This window comes from Phoca vitulina, unplaced genomic scaffold (assembly GCF_004348235.1).
Source record: "Phoca vitulina isolate PV1807 unplaced genomic scaffold, GSC_HSeal_1.0 scaffold21, whole genome shotgun sequence".
NCBI lineage: Eukaryota > Metazoa > Chordata > Mammalia > Carnivora > Phocidae > Phoca > Phoca vitulina.
In genome coordinates, this window is record NW_022589724.1 from 12303358 (window position 1) to 12324267 (window position 20910).

General features: G+C 41.7%; 1 protein-coding gene across 1 annotated transcript; it reads left to right on the plus strand.

The window, feature by feature from the left end:
* Positions 1-8384: 8384 nt before the first annotated feature.
* On the plus strand, positions 8385-15495 carry GNG10 (G protein subunit gamma 10). Its single transcript, XM_032418492.1, has 3 exons — positions 8385-8536; positions 13374-13505; positions 14530-15495. Exons 1-2 carry the CDS (start codon positions 8456-8458, stop codon positions 13497-13499), a joined length of 207 nt encoding a protein of 68 aa, XP_032274383.1. The 5' UTR covers positions 8385-8455; the 3' UTR covers positions 13500-13505; positions 14530-15495.
* Positions 15496-20910: the final 5415 nt, after the last annotated feature.

Genomic DNA, 20910 nt, shown 5'->3' on the forward strand with positions numbered 1-20910 from the left:
CCAGCAGCCTTCTCACTTGGTAAAAGTTTGGTCGTTCTTTTGGAATCAGGGTCATTGCATGGGTCAAGATAATGGATTCTCCTTACAGAAGGACTATGATTCTTTTCTTTCCTTCCCTCAACAAAATATGCTTCAAAATCCTAGAGTGAAGGAAGAGCCATTAGTTGTGTCATTCAAGTACTATGAATAATCTTTATTCATACTCTGTCCATCCCCCACCAAAAAACCAAAAGCTTCTCAATTTTAGAACCATCTGGAGGAGAATCCTAGGTGGAGGATCCCACAACCTCACTAGTTAGATATTTTTTCTTGTGCTCCTTTTTAAAGCTATCCTATCACCATTTCCTTTTGTTTGACATGTAGGGGTTTATAGTGCATAGTTGTTTACTGCTATCTATTATCACTCTATACAATTGAGGTCTGTGCTAAAATTACTCTTAGGATCATATTCATGTCAAATATCTTCGTAAGAGATTCCACTGCTAGCCCTTTCCTCAGTGGTCTTTCTTTCCCTCCCTCCCTCCCTTCCCTTTTAAAGCCCTTTCCTCAGTGGTCTTCTTTCTTCCTTTCCTTTCCTTTTCTTTCTTTCCTAGGATTTTATCTATTTATTTGACAGAGAGAGAGGGCACAAGCAGTGGGAGCGGCAGGCAAAGGGAGAGAGAGAAGCAGGCTCCCCGATGTGAGGCTCGATCCCAGAACCCTGGGATCATGACCTGAGCCAAAGGCAGACGCTTAACCAACTGAGCCACCCAGGCGCCCTTCAGTGGTCTTACTTCTTTATGAATTCTCCAAGTTCTACAAATCAGAGGTTGCTGTTTCATTGAACATCTATACATATAATCTTAAAAATTATGGTAGATAGGATTTTTAAGTGTTACATGAAAAAAAATAGTTGAGATTAGAGAATAAGTATTTTAGTACTACTGAATTTATGTTTAGAAAATCATAGTTCATTTTCTTTGAGATTCTTTTTTTTTTTGACTTTGGACAGGGCAATAAACTTTTAACTCCCAAACCCTGGCGATATTTTGCTTGAATGGAAGCCATCGCTAAGAAGCTAACATTCAGCTAGTATTATGAACCATTCTACTGGCCCCAAACCGAAAGTTTTGTGAGAAGTAAAGATAAATGGCTTTTATTAGATGTTATTATAAATAGATCTAGCTACTTTAAGACATCAAGTCAGACATGATCTCGAGTTGCAATTGTGCATCTGAGGGAGATAAATACTGGTATTGACACAGACTAGTGTATGGATGAAGTATTTAATCTTATTTGCAAAATGTGATACTCTTCACATTTAAGAATGGGTTAAGGCCAAATCTAGAACCTAATAAACTAAATAAAATTTGCTAAACAAATTATTTTACCTTTCTGGTTTCCTCATCTGTGAAATGAGGGGATCTTTTTCGATAATTAGGATTTAACATTCTAATATAGCCTGCAAATTCATATAGGTTTAGGGTCTGAAGTAGATTAGATTGCCTGCAATTGAGAAATGTTATGGGTATTAAAAAGCCTACCTAATTAGTTGTAAACTTTAATCAAATTCTTAGTATTTGAAGGATTCAGAGTATCCCTGACAATTATGTATGGAATGGATCACATGGTCTTAGGTCAGTGACAAATGGGGTTTCTTAATAGACCTATCCTCCTGGGTGTCATTAGGGATGGAGAAACTTCCTCCCATTCGACAGTTCTCCTTTTATAACCTCAGGAAGAGTGAGCCAGATGCAGTGGAAGGGCTCAGTCAGGCTTTGCAGCCGGATAGACCAAGATTTGGTTTCTGACTCTCTAAATGACCAGTAACTTGACTTTGGGCAGGTTAACCTCTGAACCTCATTTTCCCATTTTTAAAGTAGTGTTACTAACTACTTCACAGGATTCTTGTGAGAATTAACCAAGACAGGGGTAAAGCATTGGTATATGTTAAGTGCTCAATAAATGGGTTTTCTTGCTTTTAGAGGAAACAGGGAAGAGTCATTTTCATTTGTTAAAATCCATGTTAACAGAAGTGTGTTTAGTGATGACTAAAAACCCCTGTTTCTTTATTCTTTTAATAGATATTTGAATCTCTTACCTTGGGCAGGGTACTGTGCTAGAGTGGGAAAGTGATGCCCCTTAGGGCTGGGATTATATATTTTACAGGCAGCTACCTGCCTCTTGTTGCCTTTGAGGTAGAAGTTGAAGCAGCTGAAATGACAACTCAAGAAAGACTGAACTTTCAGGGACAACAAACAACATCAGCTACTTGCTGGTTTACGGCCTACATTCACTGCAGGGACACTGTCAATGAGATAAGGAGGCAGGCTTGGAACAGCTGTTCAAAAGGACAAGTAGCCCTAAGTTCCACTGCCTCCCAAAGTCTCAAAAATGCCTGTGAAAATCTCTCTGGAGAAGCTGCACCTACAAACCTGCTAGTGAGCCTTTAGCTCTTGCTTCATTATTCTAAGTTCTAAAAATAATGCAATGGGTATAAGAAGTGAAATAGTTTTTTTATGGTACATTATACTGTGTCACATGAAATACAGTTGTTAAAGTGTTTTCCTGTTTCTTTTAAATCATTTTAGAAAACTGAAGGTATATATTATTGTCATTCTGACATAATGTTGGCAGAAATACATACCTTCCCATTATATATCATATATATCATTTTTTAAAACATGTATTTATTTACTTGAGAAAGAGAGTGACAGAGCAAGTGTGGGTGGGGCAGAGAGAGGGGGAGAGAGAATCTCAAGCAGACTCCCTACTGAGTGCAGAACCCGACTTGGAGCTCAGTCTCATGACTCTGAGGTCATGGCCTGAGCCAAAATCAAGAGTTGGCTGCTTAACCAACTGAGCCACCCGGTCACCCCTCATTATTTTTATGGAGAAGAGTTATTTGAAGGTCCTTTTCTGGAAAAATAACCCACGGTTAGTAAAAAGGTGACAAAAACACAGGTCAAAGGAGTGAAGAATTGTATACATTATAACAGAGAAACAAAACATTTGTCTTTACAAGGACACTGACAGGGTGCCTGGGTGGCTCAGATGGTTAAGCATCTGCCTTTGGCTTAGATCATGATCCCGGGGTTCTGGGATCAAGTCCGCATCGGGCTCCCTGCAGTTTGGGGAGCCTGCTTCTCCCTCTGCCTCTCTCTGTCTCTCATGAATAAATAAAATCTTAAAAAAAAAAAAAAAAAAGGACACTGACATTTCTAAAGAGTACTGAGATTCTTAAAAACAGTGGAAATTAATAAGTTCTTATTTTTTTTACTTCAAGTTTTTAAATTCTAATTGACTATATGGTAAAACTGGTTTTAGGTGTAGACTTGAGTAATTCATCACTTACATATAACACCCACTGCTCATCACAAGTGTCCTCCTTTAATCCCCATTACCTATTTAGCCCATTTTCCACCCACATCCCTCCATCAACCCTCAGTTTGTTCTTTATAGTTGAGTCTCTTATGGTTTGCCTCCCTCTTTTTTTCTTCCCTTCCCCATGTTAATCTGTTTTGTTTCTTAAATTCCACATATGAGTGAAATCATATGGTATTTGTCTTTCTGACTTCTTTCGCTTAGCATAATACCCTCTAGTTCCATCCACGTCGTTGCAAATGGCAAGATTTCATTCTTTTTGATGGCTGAGTAATATTCCAGTGGATATATATACCAGATCTTCTTTATCCAGTCATCAGCTGATAGACATTTGGGCTCTTTCCATAATTTGGCTATTGTTGATAATGCTGCTATAAACATTGGGGCGCATGTGCCCCTTCGAATCACTATGTTTGTATCCTTTGGATAAATACCTAGTAGTGCAATTGCTGGGTTGTAGAGTAGCTCTATTTTTTTAACTTGTCACAGAACCTCCATACTGTTTTCCAGAGTGGCTGCACCAGCTTGCATTCCCACCAGCAGTGTAAGAGGGTTCCCCTTTCTCCGCATCCTTGCCAACATCTGTTGTTTCCTGAGTTAATTTTAGCCATTCTGATAGGTGTGAGGTGGTAACTCACTGTGGTTTTGATTTGTATTGTAAGTTCTTATTTTAACCAAGAAAAAAATGTGTAACAAATTTTTTAAATAATATATTGGTGATCTGCGCATTTTAGCTGGGGTAAGGAGGAAAGGATTCTCTGTCCCTGGGCCTCACCTATTTTCAGAGCTCTAGAAATAACTACATCTGTGGGAACAGACTCTACTCCTCCAGATGAGCAGTGACTTCTCTTGGAAGCTAAAATGAAAGTTCTTTTCCCTACTCCCACTTTGTGAGATACTACATAAGTCACTTTCCTTAGTGGCTCTTAGTTTCCTCATCTCTAAAATTGGGATGGATTACATTATATGAAGGTCTCTTCACTCTGAAGTTCCATGATGCAAAAATGATGGATGAGAAGACATTTTGGTAAAGTATAAAGCAAAACACAGATGGTCAGTGGCACCAAGCTTGCCTGTCTATGGATCACTGTGGGAGGCTCTATGCTAGAACCTTGCTGTTTCTTTCCAAGTCAGACCATTCCTCTCCAAAAGAGTAGCACAATCAATCATACAGAGGTGGGCAGAAATAGTGGGTGTGTACAGCATGAAAAAGGGAGATGGGACTCACCTCTAAACATTTTCTGCTACCTGTGGTTAACACACAAGTATTACATTATGTGTCCCCTCACTGTGGGCAGCCCCAAAGCTGTCTTTTCTAATTGGAGATAATCTCACTGCTTCAGCTGTCATTGTGCTGTGCAGATGTCTCCCATATCAACATCTTGCCACTTAACATTTCTAACCACCTAGAGGCACATAGCATTACAGCTGAAGACTTGGTTTCTCCTAAGCCAAACTCATCTTTGTTCTTTACTCCTCCCTTCAAACCTAGGCCTGTTTCCTAACATCTGTCACAGGCACCAGTTCTAGCCTGCTCTCTGCTTCAGAACCTTTACCCCATTTCCTTTGCATTTTATAACCGCCATGGAATATACCTCATTTAGTCTTTTTAATTTGTTCTCCATCCCACCTTTGTAGTCCTACCTAGGGCCTCATTCCAGCCACTCTCCCCACCAAAAAGACAAAACAAAACCATTACTGAAGTAATTTTGTTTCCCCACTTTCAGTTTATTTCGTATCCTCATCCCAGATTAATATTCCTAAAATGTGTTACCATGTGGCTATGCCACTGTTTGCTACAAACTTTTCTATTTCTTTTGAGGTTTTCTGTGATTTCCAGTCTTATCAGCTTTGTATCTTCTATTGCTCACTAGAGCCTTCCCCATTCTTCATTCATTCACTCCATATATATATGGCCTGCTCTCCCCTCACTGGAATGCTTTTCCCTGTGCTCTGTGCCATGTGCAGGATTCAGATTTTCAAAGTCTTGGTCCTGCCATTTATGAAGAGCTTTCCCTAACCCTTCCAGCCTATATCTTTGCTCTGAGTTCTTTGCCACACCTTTTTGACACATGACCATTCTACTCTGCCTTACTCACCAATCTAGTAATGTTCCCAACATGTAGTTTCATCTTTTGACTAGAATGTAATTTAAGTTTTGTGGTACGGAAACTTGTCACTAGAGAGGGCTTTAACATTTGCAAATCTGCTCGTCATAAGAAAAACTTTAACATCGCAAAGACTGAACACATAGCTCACAAAATAAAAAGAAATGTTCAGTCTCAACACTTAAGATACTTAAGAGATTTGAGATGCAATATTTCATCTATTAGGTTAGTAAAGATAAAGAACCACAACATGGAATTGTGAGGGTGCAGAGAAATAAGCAGTCTTCTGGTGGGAATAGCAGTTGATTGCTACCACCTTCTGGAGGATCAAGTTGGGAAAAGTGTAAGAAACTGTTTATATTTTTAGTCCATCAATTTCACTTTTAGGAATGCATTCAAACCCCGCTCCCAAACCAAACATGCACAAAGCTGTATGTTTAAGGAGGTCATCACAGTGTTAAGTAATAGGGCAGTAGGTAAGTTATGATCCAGTTGTACAATGGAATATCATGCAGTCATTAAAAGTAATAGATGTAGGGTATATCTTTTCTGACTGCTCTTGGCCCCCTTCTGGGATCAGCATCCGGTTTTCCTTTGGGGAACCACTCTTTCCTTACCCCCCTCAGTCCATGTAGTTTGGGTATCTTAGCTTGGGTTCCTCAGAGAAACAGACTCTAAGAGATTTTCATGCAGAAAGTTTACTGGGGGGGGAGTGTCAAAATCAACGCCTGTGGGAGAGGCTAGGGAGTGAGGATTGGGCAGAGGGAGGAGTTGAACTGTGAAGTAGTTGCCATAAAGGCCTCAGATGATCCCAGCAAGGAGCTGTAGAGGTGGGATCTTTCAGTGTTGTTCCGACTCGAGGCAAGGGGGTTAGGGTTCGGGTCTTATACATCCCACATCAATTTGGATGAGTGCTGACACTGGGAGGGATGGCTATCAGCTAAGGGCAGTTTCCAGAGAGGGACTTAGCTGAGACATCAGTTGCAGCTACTCCCAGCTGCTGGGGGATGAGTGCCTCAGTCCTAAATGGGGAAGTTGGGTGGTGCATCCTTCATCCTCCTTCTGGCTAGGCACAGCTAATCTGGGCATTCCAACTCTACATAATGCTTGCTTTCAAATAATGATTGGTTCAGGCTGGGCACATGACTGAATAAGGTTGGTAAGATCCAGTATAGGGGTTTTTTTTGGAACAATGAGAAAGAAAAGAGGCGCTCTTGCTCCTGAGTTTGCTAGGTTGGGACAATGAAAGCATGGAATGGACCTTCCTTCACAGTACCTCTTAGAGAAAGTCTATTTGCCACTGAAGAAAATGAAGCCAACACCCAAAAAAAGCAGAGCCAAAAGGTAGAGAGCCCCAAAGCTAGTATTTGGGCAATTAAATCCACTACTTTAAAGTCCCTGGGCTTTTCAGTTATGTAAGCCAATGTATTACCTTTTTGCATTACTCAATTTAAACGAGTTCTGACATATACAGCTGACCTTTGAACAACGGGGGAATAGGGGCACTGACCCCATGCAGTCAAAAATCCACATATAAATTCTGACTCCCCCAAAACTTAACACTAATAGCCTACTGTTGACTGGAAGCCTTACCAATAACAAATAGTTGATTAACACATATTTTGTATGCTGTATGTAATTTTTACTGTACTCTTCCAATAAAGCTAGAGAAAAGAAAATGTTAAGAAAATCATAAGGAAGGGGCACCTGGGTGGCTCAGTTGGTTGAGCTACTGATTCTTGGTTTTGGCTCTCATCATGATCTCAGGGTGCTGAGATCCAGCCCCGAGTTGGGCTCCATGCTCTGCAGGAAATCTGTTTCTTTCCTTCTCCCTCTGCCCCTCCACTCTCTCTCTCTCTCTCTCTCTCTCTCAAATAAATAAGTAAATAAATAAATCTAAAAAAAAAAGAAAATTATAAGGAAGAGAAAACATTTTCAGTACTGTACTGAAAAAAAAAAGTATAAGTGGACTCGCACAGTTCAAACCTGTGTTGCTCAAGGATCTACTACTGTACAATGGTGTACAATGATAAAGGCAATATGCACAATACATTAAGTGAAAAAATTTAACACAAAACATAAATTTTACATATAGTAATGATGCCGGTTTTGTAAAACAAACTAATGTACACAATTAAAAAAAAAAAGAGGGGTGCCTGGGTGGCTCAGTCAGTTAAGAGTTGCCTTCGGGTCAGGTCAGCCCCCCTCCTGGTGGAGTCTGCTTGAGATTCTCTCCCTCTCTCCTCCCCCTGCTCTCTCTCTTTCTTTCTCCGATAAAATAAATAAAATCTTAAAAAAAAAAAAGAATGCAGCACAACAGAAACAATGTTATAGTTAAATGGTGAGATGGGACGGGGGGTGGGGGAAGCTGAAGTTAGTTTTCTTCTATAGGTTCTGGAAAGATGTCAAGGCCTGGGATTTGAGCCCTGCTTACCCTACTTACCTACCGAGTCAACTGACGGGATTCCCACGGAACAGTAACAGGTGATCACAGACCTGTTACCGTTTCAGGGGCTCCTACCAACCGTCCTCCCTCTCCCCCCAGCCCCATTACAGCAAGGCACGGAAGCCTTCACGAGCTTATTTCAACTCCTTTGCCACCTGGGCTCCAGCCACACGGAGTCACAGTTCCGATTTCTCAGGAGTGCGTCTCCACCTTCCCGAGCCCCAGAGCCCCCAACCCCGCAGGTCGCGCCCGCTCCTCCGGAAGACCCGCCGCGCTGAGGAGATGGGCCCACCGCGCCGCTCCGCGTCCAGGCGCAGCTGCGGGTACTAACCACGTTTAGAGATCAGGGGCGACTCGGGACCCGACGCCATCGCTTACCTGCGGCTCCTGTCGCGCGGGGGACGGCCACCGGGAGAGGCGGGGCAGCGGGCGGCGGGGCGGGCGCAGTGGCTTCCCCGCCCCGGGGCGGCGCTCGCGCTCGGGGCCTCGCGGCTCCCGCAGCCCGGCTCCCCCGCCTTCGGAGCCCAGTGCCGCCGCCATGTCTTCCGGGGCCAGCGTGAACGCCCTGCAGCGCCTGGTGGAGCAGCTCAAGCTGGAGGCCGGCGTGGAGAGGATCAAGGTGAGGCGGGCGGCGGCGCCCTTTCCTCAGGGCGCGGTAAGGGCGCGCTCCCGCCGTCGCCCGGGAGACGTGAGGGGAGAGGCCGGCTGCCCCTCGCCGCGGCTAGGTCGTGGTGGGCGGCCGTGAGGACGGCGGCCCGGTCCCGGCCAGCTGCCCGGCCTCGGCGGGGATGCGGCCGGTGGGAGGAAGCCGGGCCTGGTGGGCCGGGGGAGCAGGGCGAGTCCTCCGGAGCGTGGCCGGGGCCGAGTGCCCTGGGGGCGTTTCCCAGTCGGCGGTGCGGACCCGAACTCGGGGTGGGGGCGGGGTGGGGGCTGCGGAGCGGGGCGCACGCGCGCAGGCCGGGGATGCGGGCGACGCGGGGCCGGCCTGGCTGGGCTGTTTCGGGAGGATGCGGTCCGGGCCTGCGGGGGCGACGAGGACCGGCCTTAGTGAAGGATTGATGGGACGAGAGCGAGAGCTCGGAGGAAGACGGGGCTCAGGTTTCTGGCGTGGTGACCGGGTGTAGGGCGCTCCCTTCGCCCCCGCAGAGAGGAGGGAGAGCGGGTTCGCGGAATGAGGAGTTCAGTGTTGGACATGAGGACTTTGCCGAGATATCCAAGTAGGGCTGGAGGCTCAGAGAACAAGGCCAAAAGAAGTCATGAGAATGTATGGGAGTAAAAAAAGTTTATTAACGAAAAAACCAGAGTGTGGAACCCAGGACCAGCCAAAAGATGGCTGAGAGGAGAGGAGAACCAAGGGAAAGCAAGGAAGGAGGGGTTTTCAAAAATGTGGGGCTTAGTTCTTATGTCTAATGTTTAGTCAGTTGATTGAAAAGCATCTGTTGTGTATTGTGTTGAGCAGCTAGGGTAGCATTATTTATAGAATGTATGTTCGTGTGTATGAATGAACACTGCTGTGATATTCCATGTACCTCCATAGTGCCTTTTCTCTGTAGTTGGCACTATTATAGGTACTGAGAATATGGTGATAATAGTGGCGAAGATCATCAATAAACACATTAGCCAATAAGTAAAATAATTTCAGACCATATGAAGATTATAAAACAAGGTAAAGAGAGTTATGGAGGGCGCCTGGGTGGCTCAGTTGGTTAAGCGACTGCCTTCGGGTCAGGTCATGATCCTGGAGTCCCGGGATCGAGTCCCACATCGGGCTCCCTGCTCAGCAGGGAGTCTGCTTCTCCCTCTGACCCTCCTCCCTCTCATGCTCTCTGTCTCTCATTCTCTCTCTCGCAAATAAATAAAATCTTAAAAAAAAAAAAAAAGTTATGGAATGCAGAAGAGGTTTTAGTAACATATGTAGTAGTAGAAGCAGAATCTAGATTGTAAAAGGGTAGACAGGCCTTTTTAAAAAAGAAATCTGGTTTTAAAGAGGAAACAACTTTTTTTTAATTTAGGAAATGAAAAGCTTTATTTCGAGGTTGAGGGAAAGGAACAAACTATTTTTAGATTGAAGGGGACCAAATAGAGAAGGAGAATTGGAGGTAGAGGAGACAGGCAGTCTGCCTGTGGGGACATGGATTGGAGGGGCACCTTCTGAGATAGGAGGAAAGGAGATCAGGACGTGTGTGAAGATAGATGTTTCTAGACATATGGACTTAAGGACTTGTATGATGACAGTTTTCTTTGTGAAATAGGCCAAGTTTTCTTCTAGGGCAAAGGGGAGGGAGCTAATGGAGTCACAAGAGTGAGGGTGGAAGAGAGTGCTGATGGGAATGGGAGAGGAGCCCCTACCAGGCACATCCATAGACACCTTGTGACTCTGAAGACCCAGCTCCTTTGAGATTGGAGACTGATTGCCCTACTTGTGGATTTTTTTTTTTTCTCCACTAGCACTTAGCCACCCAGGAATCTGAGTGTCCAAGGTGAATGGTAGTTGATCCAAGTAGTGGGTTAGCAGAGGCGGTATACCAGAAAGATGGAAGTGGGGGCAAAGGGCAAGGAGCTTGAGGGGTTGGCCAGAAGGAGGCTAAACATAGGCCGGATAGAGAAGGAACTGAGCCAGCCTCCTGGTGATGGGCGGGGCAAAAGGGGAGGAGGAGTTCTCCTTGAGGTCAAAGAAGGGATGTAGTGAGAAGGAAGTAGCATTCTGGATGGGTGGGAGAGATTGTGATCAGAAAGTAGGAAGTTGAAGTGTAAAATTTCAGATGTGGAGCAGTTATACGTGTTGGCTGTAACTGTTGGCATTGAGGAGAAGGCTGTCTGAGGAAAGGAGGTCAGGGAACTGAAACTGGGGTTGTATATGGAAAGCCAATATGGTCAGGATGATGTTGGCACCTGAGAGGGAAAGGAGAGCTGTGGGCCAGATGCCTGCCTACCTTGTGGAGTAGCTAGGCAAGATATTTTCTACATTTAAAAAATAATTTTGGGTGATGAAACAGACCCAGAGAATTCAAGTGAATTGCTCAAGGTCACACAGATAATAAACTTATTTGTGAGGTGTTCTCATGGTAGTATGGTTTCAGGTGTTTGGTGGACTTCTCTCAGGCAGTAGGAGTCACAACATTCCAGGGTCTAGTTTGCCTCATTGCAGGGCTCAATAATGAATGGATGCACTCAGCACACCCACAGATGTCTTCTCTTTAGCAGACTTGCTAACTAGTAAATAAACCAGGACACCAGTTTTCTAGCATATAATGGAGGGCATCCCTTCCCAGTGATTGGAATGCTTGATATCCTTCCAAGGGCCCCTTCTCTGTTTTGGAGAAATCTCTGAGAAGTTGCTGGGTGAGCATGGACTCAAACCAAGGAAAGCCATATAATTTGGGTATCCTACCTCCCATGGCAAATGACAGCTTCTAAGTGTTTGGGCTTGTACTCCACCCTCTCCCCACCCCCAGAGTCTTTTTCCTGTAAAAGTGCTAGAGAAATGCTGACCACTTTTATTCTTCTCTTATTTTCTCTGCATATCCACTCATCTTAACTTTTTGACCATGTTCTTTAGGCCAGGGTCCAGTTAGTCCCATTTCTCCAGGGATCTTGGAGGATAGTCTCCTTCTACCCATCATGTGTGAGTTCATCTGTTCCCTCTGTTGGGGAGATAGTAAGCATGAGCATAATTGGTTCTAAATTCCTGTGAATTAAAAGCTGCTATATATAACCATTAATTCCAGTTATAATTAACATGAAAATGTCAGAACTTCTTTTGAGGGAAAAGGAAGCTTAACCATTAGTTTGATAATATTATTTTGTTTTTATATTTATATAATAAAAACTGTTATTACATTAATGAAACCAGAATTCCTAAAGCATTCTAGAAACTTAGATGGTAACCATAACATAAGGGGCTGATTTTCCAGTTATTTAGAAGCTTGGAAAATTAACACAAACTAGTAGTAATACTTGAACAGCAATTGGAACCATTTTTGTATGATAGGAGTGAGATTTTATACAAAACACCTTCTCAGTGCACATAAAATGGAATGTGAGGAAAGCCTCGATGTACAAATCTGCATCAGATAGAGGCTAAGAAGAAAGGTAGAATAATATTTATCAGTGCTGCCTAATAAACTTCTCCAAAACTTAGTGATTTAAAGCAACATTCATTAATTCGCAGTTCTTAAGTCAACAGTTTGAGCTGGGCCCAACTGTGTACTTTTGCTGATCTTTGCTGGGCTCTTCCACGCATCTGCAGTCAAATGGAGGGTTGGTTGGTAGCTGGATGATCTTCTCCACAAGATCTCCAGCAGGCTAGCCTGAACTCATTAGATGGTCTTAGAGTTCCAACTACAACAAGAGAGGTAGCAGCGAGGGCTCTTGAGACCTACAGCTTAGAACTTGCCCATTATTTCTGCCACATTTTCCTGGTCAAAGCAGGTCACAAGGCCAACCCAGATTCAAGGGGTCTTAGGTAAAGACTCTACTTCTTGGGGCACCTGGGTGGCTCAGTCGGTTGAGCGTCTGCCTTCGGCTTGGGTCCTGATCATGGGGTCCTGGGATTGAGTCCTGCATTGGGCTCCCTGCTCAGCGGGGAGTTTGCTTCTCCCTTTCCCTCTGCCTGCCGCTCCCCCTGCTTGTGCTCTATCTCTTTCTGTCAAATAAATAAAATATTAAAAAAAAAAGACTCATGCTCGCTTCGGCAGCACATATACTAAAAAAAAAAAGACTCTACTTCTTGGTGAGAGGAGCTGCAAAATATTGTGACTGTTTTTGTAGTCTGCAACAACTGTATTGCTGACCATGTGTCAACACTATTCTAAGTGTTTTACATGCATTTAGCTCATTTAATTGTCTCATCAACTCACTGAGTCAGGTACTATTACAAAATACATTTCACAGATGAGAAAACAAAAACTGAGAAATTAAGTTAACTTGCCCAAGATCATACAGGTAATGTTGGAGCTAAATAGGAGTCCAGGCATTCTGGTTCCAGAGGCTGCACTCTTAACCAAAAAGCTATCCTGCCTCAAAAGCTTGGTGGAGAAAACTTGTCACTTGTTTTGGGCAGACTGGATAAGGCTCCAGCCTTGTAAACATTAAAACAGTTTGCTCACATGGCAAACCTGACTATATAGTGCACGCTTTGTAAGTGAAAATTTGTAAAGGAAGTACTAGAATGAGCTCTTTCTTTACCAATTCAGTCTCAAAACTAGGATTCTAACTGGATAAAGATACAGCTTTATTTTTTCTTTATTGAGGAAGCAACTGAATAAAAAAATACCCTTAATCATGGAAATTGTAACATTCCCTCTTTCAAGTTCAGTTATTAGAACTTTCAGCAAAAGAGAGACTTTCGGAGATCACAAGATGTGGGACCTTTATCAAGTGGTAGGATCATTTTTTGGAGTATCAAATGGCTCTGGCTGTGAGCAGCACGTCAAGCTGTTGTCCCTTTGTTTCAGGTCTCGCAGGCAGCTGCAGAGCTTCAACAGTACTGCATGCAGAATGCCTGCAAGGATGCCTTGCTGGTAGGTGTTCCAGCTGGAAGCAACCCCTTCCGGGAGCCCAGATCCTGTGCTTTATTCTAAAGGCTGGTGAGTAATGATACACCATGCTATCTTGGGGCCATGGCATTATCACAGGGCTTCCCAAGGGATCGGGCAACTGAGTTTTGAGTATCTACTATAGTTGGGGAAATTAAAATAAGAAACAGCAAAATGCACCTGAAGGGTGACTCTAGTCAACATGCCTGTGGAATACATCTCATTAAGGGAGTCTCAATCCTCTTGGGCACTAACTCATGAGATGTTAATATCCTTATGTACTTGAGCTCTTTAACTGAGTTGGCTGATAGTAATTTCATGACCTTAATCCTACCATCTCTGTCCTAACACCATCCCGGAGTTGTGATTTGCTGCTTGGTGCTATCAGCAGACTTGCTGCTCTCTGGACTAAGGACTCCCCAGAGGAGACTTGTTCCTACCACCAGCTATGATTTCTTTCCTGGAGGCTTTCAGAATATATCTGTTTTAATAGAGGAGGAAATGTAGCTAGTAGGGAAAAGCGTGGGTAGAGTTAAAAGAGCTTTACAAATTGATTACTGAAATGAAAACACCTCTTTGGTGGCATATTAGAAATTTCATGGGTCCTAAAGTGTTGTGTTTCATTCATTCACATTTTCTTTTTTTTTTCTTTCTTCCTTTTTTTGGAAGAGGTCAGGGCATAGGTTACTGCAGTCTTTTGGGGCCAACATATTTCAAATTATGTGTTCTGAGGGGTTTTCCTACAGTAAGTAATCATCTTAGGTCCTTTTTCACATATTTGCAAGAGGAAATTATTCATATTAACAGAAGGAAGTAATCATGCTATCAGGTACTATTGTACCTTTTAATGGAAAATGTCCACATTTATGGTATTAAAATAATAGTCTTATGCTGGCATAGCATTTTCCTTTTTACAAAGCACCTTAATGGGTGTTACTCATTCAACAATGTAGCTTAGATGTTTTTTATATTGTTACTTTCTACTTTGAGAACGCTAAAGTGACCTGTAATGATGACTAGTTAATTATATGTATAAATCTTACTAACGTGAAAACCTACCTAATTCTCTTTCCAGTAAGGAAGAAGTTCACTGAGGAATGCTTTTAAGCACAAAGTGATGAATAACTAACTGCCTCCAAGTCTCAAGAAAACACTTTTCTCCAGACAAATGACTCTTAGATTATTTCAGACCTTTCCTTGGCCTCGTCCTATAGCCAAAATTCTATAGAAATTGATGAGTTTCTACTCAGATAAGGAAACTGGGTGAGGGGGAAGACTTTAGATAATAATGGTCAGACTCTTTTGGTAAAGTGCTTTTATATTCAACAAAAATGTTACCACCAAATACACCTCTTTCATAAGTGAATTACTGGTGTTTCTATACCTGGAATATTATGTTTGTTTTATTTACTGGATGTTTACATTTTGGGAAGGCAAACATTTTTGTTTGTTAAAAAATTGAATATTTGTAATTTGTTGTTCCTAAGATTTTTATACCATAACAAAACTGTTCTTTTCTCCTGAATTTACAGTTTCTAAATGAAGACAAGCAAGTGTAAAACTGGGGGAAGAATAGGCTTTATTAATAAAATGATGTCTTGATTTTTCTAAATGAGAAGATTGCTTTATTTTTAACACTAAACATGGGAGCTGTTTCTTAGCAAACTTGTTTGGAAAGATTCATGTTGTGTTGTGTATTAGATTGCCCCATCTTGTGTATGAAGCAGATTTGGTCTTTGTCTTCTTAAGTTCCTCTACTTTATAGTTGTGGTTGTACTTAAAAAACAAAAAACAAAAAACAAAAAAACACACCATTATCTCATGTCTTTAAAAAAATGTTTAAATATGTTACTCAGAACATTGCAAATGATTAAAAACAAAATAATGTGAAAATATTACGACCTAAATAAATTCTTAATGTCACAAGTGTTTTACGTTGATGATGTACCTTTGATTTAATTTGGGACACTTTTAAAAGGATACTTTGTGTTTGTAATAATCTTTGATGAGCTTGGAAATAAAATTTCTGCTTAATTCATCATTTTCTATGATAGCAACATTTTCTGTCTGATTTTGTTTTAAAGCGTCATGGATTTTTGTTTCCTTGTGAAACTGAGTGCTAGAAGTGGGAAGTGAGATTTTTGCTTGTAAGTCCTTGTAGAACTTTGTAAAAAAAAAAAAAAAAAATATATATATATATATGTATAATTTGCAGAAACATCTCAATTTCTGGTGACATTTGCACTTCGAAATAGTTATGTATAAATCCATAAATAAATAAATAAAAATATCTTTTAGCATAGTGTTACCAAATAGAGAAAATAGAAGCCATCATCATATGGAAACACCCTTAATTTCTGGCCACTAAACTTCCAAATCTAAGTGATCTGAATCTCTCCCTTCAATCAAAATTCAGCTGTCCCTTTTCTAACCCTGCTATTTATTCTCTGGATCTGTTTCACCTTCTCTGAAATCACACTATCAATTATCCTTTCTCCTTTATCTTCAGCTACTTTATTGGATCCTTTCTGTCAACATTTAAACATGTTCCAGTCTCCATTATACTGAAAATTTTACTAAGAGAGTTGATCCTATGTTAGGTGTTACCACAAAAAATAATAAGAGGGTGGAAGGAAACTTTTGGATACGATGGATAAGTTTATGGTGTAGATTGTGATAATGGTTTCAGAGGTATATACTTACCTCCAAACTCCTTAAGTTGTATACATTATTATGTACAGCCTTCTGTATATCAAAAAAAAAAAAAATCTTTTCTTGATTCCAATTTCTCCTTTGGCAAAAAGTTGGTAAGATACAACAAGAAACTATAGGTGTCTCACTTAGGAATATAGATATTTGCCCTAAATATAAGCAAATCAAATTCACTAGTATATCAAGAGAAGATACAACCTGACAAAACTATTTTGATAAAACCTGTCAGTGTAATTCATTACATTAATGGTTTAAAGTGTAATTCATTATATGAATGGTTAAAGAATCTATGCCAACAAGTCATTTGACAAAATTCAAGGGCTGTTCTGAGTAAGAACTAAATGGCTTAGGGAAACTGGAAGAGAAAGATGATAAAGACTATCAAAAGCAACAGCAAATTTCATACTACATAGTGAATGTGGAAGTATTCAGCATGTTAGGAACAAAACAAGCATACTTTTTATCACTACTATTGTTCAGCATTGCTTTCTTTTTTTCCCTTTTTAAAAAAGATTTATTTATTTGAGAGACAGAGAGTGAGCTGGGGGAGGGGAAGAGGTAGAGAAGCAGACTCCCTGCTGAGTGCGGAGCCTGACAAGGGGCGCCATCCCAGGACCCTGAGAGCATGACCTGAGCTGAAATCAAGTCAGATGCTTAAGCAACTCAGCCACCCAGGCGCCCCTATTCAGCATTGCTTTAGAGGTGTTAGCTAATGCAGTAAGATGAAAAAAACGAAAGGGGGTAAACATTTTAGAAGCAGTATCTACTTATGGATTATATAATTGTACACTTTGAAAACTGATGAGAATATAGGAAAAGAAATACTCAAATTTGTAATAGAATTTAAGGGGCTGGCTGGATATATGTGTAGAAAAATGAAAAGTATTTTCTCCACTGGCAATAGCTAGTTAAAAATGGAAATGGAGGGGCGCCTGGGTGGCTCAGTCAGTTAAGTGTACGCCTTCAGCTCTGGTCATGATCTCAGGGTCCTGGGATCTAGCCCCACATCGGGCTCCCTGCTTGGTGGGGGACCTGCTTCTCACTCTCCCTCTGCCTGCCACTCCCCCTGCTTGTGCTCGCCCTCTCTCTATCTCAAATAAATAAATGAATAAAAACATTCTCATTAAAAAAATGGAAATGGAAATTATATACCACTTCTGCTTTAATGACATAAAAAATTCTTAAGAATACATTTAGGTGCCCCCCCTGCAAGAATAATTTTTAAAACTCTGTGTGTGTGTATAAAACATGGGAGGGTGAAACCTGTCTTACTGGATATTAAAACTTACTTTGAATATAGGGCACCTGGGTGGCTCAGTTGGTTAAGCGTCTGACTTGGTTTCAACTCAGGCCGATCTCAGGGTCATGAGATTGGCCCCCTGGGCTCCATGCCCAGCAAAGCAACTGCCTGAGATTCTCTCCCTATCCCTCCCCCTCTGCCCCTCCCCAAGGCTCATACTCGAGCACTCTCTCTCTCAAAATCTTTAAAAAAACCCTTATTTTGAACATGCTGAATCAAAACTATGATTTTTTATTTTAAGATTTTATTTATTTGAGAAAGCAGGGGGAGGGGCAGAGGGAGAAGCAGGCTCCCTGCTCAGCAGGGAGCCCGACGGGGGACTCACTCCCAGGACTCAGGATCATGACCTGAGTTGAAGGCAGACACTGACGGAGCCACTCAGGTGCCCCTTTGTTTTTTTTTTAAAGATTTTATTTATTTCTTTGACAGCACAAGCAGGGGGAGCAGCAGAGGGAGAGGGAGAAGCAGGCTCCCTGCTGAGAAGGGAGCGTGATGCGGGGCTTGATCCCAGGACCCTGGGATCGAGCCCGGCATCGGGCTCCCTGCTGGGCAGGGAAGCCTTCTTCTCCCTCTCCCACCCCCCACTTGTGTTCCCCCTCTTGCTGTCTCTCTCTCTGTCAAATAAAATCTTAAAAAAAAAAAAATTAAAAAGAAAACAAAAAATTATTGTGATATAGGAATAGGCAAATAAATGATTGGATCATAACAGTTCAGAAATAGACTTGACTTTTCTATTCAGTAGGAAAGTATGGTTTACTAATAAATGGTGCTGGCATTACTGGCCATCCATTTGGAAGGAAATAAAATTGGGCTTGTATTATGTAATAAAAAATCCACATGGGTTAAAGAAAAGGGAATACAAAAGCATTAGAAGAAAAATTAAGGGAATAGTTGTGTAACTAAGGTACAAAAGTTAAAAGAGGTCTTCCTAAGCAAGGCATGAAACCCGGAAATCAAAAAAGAAAAGATGTGTATACTATATAAAATTTAATTTAAATAAATAATTCAATTTAAATAAGTATTAAGTTAAAACTGTTGTATGATAAAATCATAAACTGAATAAAAAGGCAAAAGACAGAAAAATATGTACTTTTTCAGTCCTCATTTGGGATTGCTCTTTGCATTCTCCACCCCCTCTAATCCAGGCTGCTCTATTTATTAAAATCATTGGATCCCTTGTTTGAGGGTTGGCTTATTATGTGGGGGAAAATAACCAACCTATTACTGTTAGAGGCAAGGGGTGAGATGCCCTGGTGTTGATTCCCATTTATACCCTGTATCTCAGTGGCAAGGGAAGGAGTATCTTATGTCTATCCACAGTTGGAGGGAGCAGCTGATGTTCTAGGGCTGGACCTAGAAACTTGGAGTAAGATCTCTCAAAAGTTCTCAGAAGTGAGCAGCACTATCACAGCAATGGATCTAAGGGCAAGTAACTCTTTAGAACATGAAAAACCTCACAGGGAAATGCTCTCAGAGGGGGAAAAAAAAAATCAAAGTTCCATTCCAAGAGCCAACCTGAGAAGTTGGGGCTGTTCCAAACAATTCCTTGTGATGGGGTGTTTGGAAGAGGATCTTGGAGGCCGGACTGGCACGTTTGGTCCCCTAACAAGGGCCCAACCAGACCCTTCGGGGCTTCTATGATCAGCCCGACCTGACATGTGACAATGGCTTCCAGGGAGTGCTCTACTAAAGCAGAGCTCACTTACTTTATCCATTGTTCCCAGACTCCTAAAACAAGACTTGCTTCCCAATACCTCTGACAGAGGCTGTTCCACGCTCAGGCAGAATGTGTCCTTAAACAGCAAGCGCCATTAAGGAATGCCCACAGGAGGACTCATACTTCCACTCCATTTGGTGAGGAAGCAGGGACATGAGTGTTAATAGCCTAGCCTCAAGGCTTGCTGTAGTTGATGGCCTATAAAGAAACTCCTCTCCTCTGGAAGCTGATTAAAGGCAGGATAAAGGAGATCTGCAAGCTGAGAAGCCTTAGCCTCACCTTAGTTTAGAAGCTATCCTGACAAAATTTTAAGAAAGTAGAACAGGGCGCCTGGGTGGCTCATCGTTGAGCATCTGCCTTCGGCTCAGGTCATGATCCCGGGGTCCTGGGATCGAGCCCTGCATTGGGCTCCTTGCTCAGCAGGAAGCCTGCTTCTCCCTCTCCCACTCCCCCTGCTTGTGTTCCCTCTCTCGCTGTGTCTCTCTGTCAAATAAATAAAATCTTAAAAAAAAAAAAAAAAGTAGAACAGAAATTCCAATTAGATGTCCAGAAATAGTTTCTCTTTAAAGTCTCCACCCCCACATACCCAAGCAAAACCAAACATCCTATAAATAAAAGTATAATAGCAAGAGGAGAGTAGGAGGAGGAAAGGAAGAGGTGGTGTGAAGCCTCTTTCAAAAAGGACACAATTAACAGTATCAAACGCTGAAGAGAGGTCAAGTAAGGTGATGTCTGCATGTCTCTTGGATCTAAGAAGGCAGAGGTCAATTTTGGTAGTAATAGGGTGATAATTTCAGAAGCCAGGAAAGAGTATGCCTGTGGTCTTCAAACATTTTTGCTGGTGTACCACCTGTAATAATGTCAAAAACCCATTACCTCCATTTTAGAGATGACATATAAAAGTTTTGTTAATAACCGAATAGTTGCAAAGAATATAACTTTATTAGGAATTCTGACATTTTAAAATAAAATTATTATATCTTTAAAAAAATGTACTCAATGGAATATAAATACCAGAGTAATTAGAAACCTACAATCATCCATTAAAAAATATACAAACTATCCTCCAAAAATGTTGTACCAACAGTATAGGAAAGTGTTCTTTCTCCAATATGCCGACACTGAATATTACTAATTTTCAAAAATTTTGCAGATCTGATAGGTGATCTGTTTTCCTTTGCATTTGCCTGATGAGTAATGAAGCTACATATAATTTCAAATGTTTATTGGCTATTTTTATTTCTTCAGTGTAATATCTATTCATATATTTTGTCCACTCTTCTATTAGGTTGTCTTCCTATCAATGTAAATTTTTTTTATTATGTAGGCTGCAAATATTTTCTTAGTTTTAAATTTTTATTTATGAAGGCAACACTTTATTTTTTTTAAGTATTTATTTATTTATTTAAGTAATCTCTACACCCAGTGTGGGGCTCAAACTTATGACCCCGGGATCAAGAGTTGCACAGTCCTCCGACCGAGCCAGTCAGGCATCCCTGAAGGCAACACTTTAAATGGGAAGTTCTCTCTCTGGTGCCTGGGTGGCTCAGTCGGCTAAGGCTCAGGTCATGATCTCAGGATCCTGGGATCAAGTCTCACATCCAGCTCTCTGATCAGCGAGGAGTTGGCTTCTCCCTCTCCCTTTGTGCGCTCTCTCTCTCTCAAATAAATAAAATCTTTAGGAAAAAAAATGAGAAGTTCTCTAACTTGAACTTTGCCTAGATTTT

What these genes read in the sequence shown, in the direction of transcription:
- GNG10 (XM_032418492.1), top strand. Translation starts at nt 8,456, where the DNA reads ATGTCTTCCGGGGCCAGCGTGAACGCCCTGCAGCGCCTGGTGGAGCAG. An exon ending in CCGGCGTGGAGAGGATCAAG is followed by an intron (nt 8,537 to 13,373) that starts GTGAGGCGGGCG and finishes CCTTTGTTTCAG; the next exon opens with GTCTCGCAGGCAGCTGCAGA.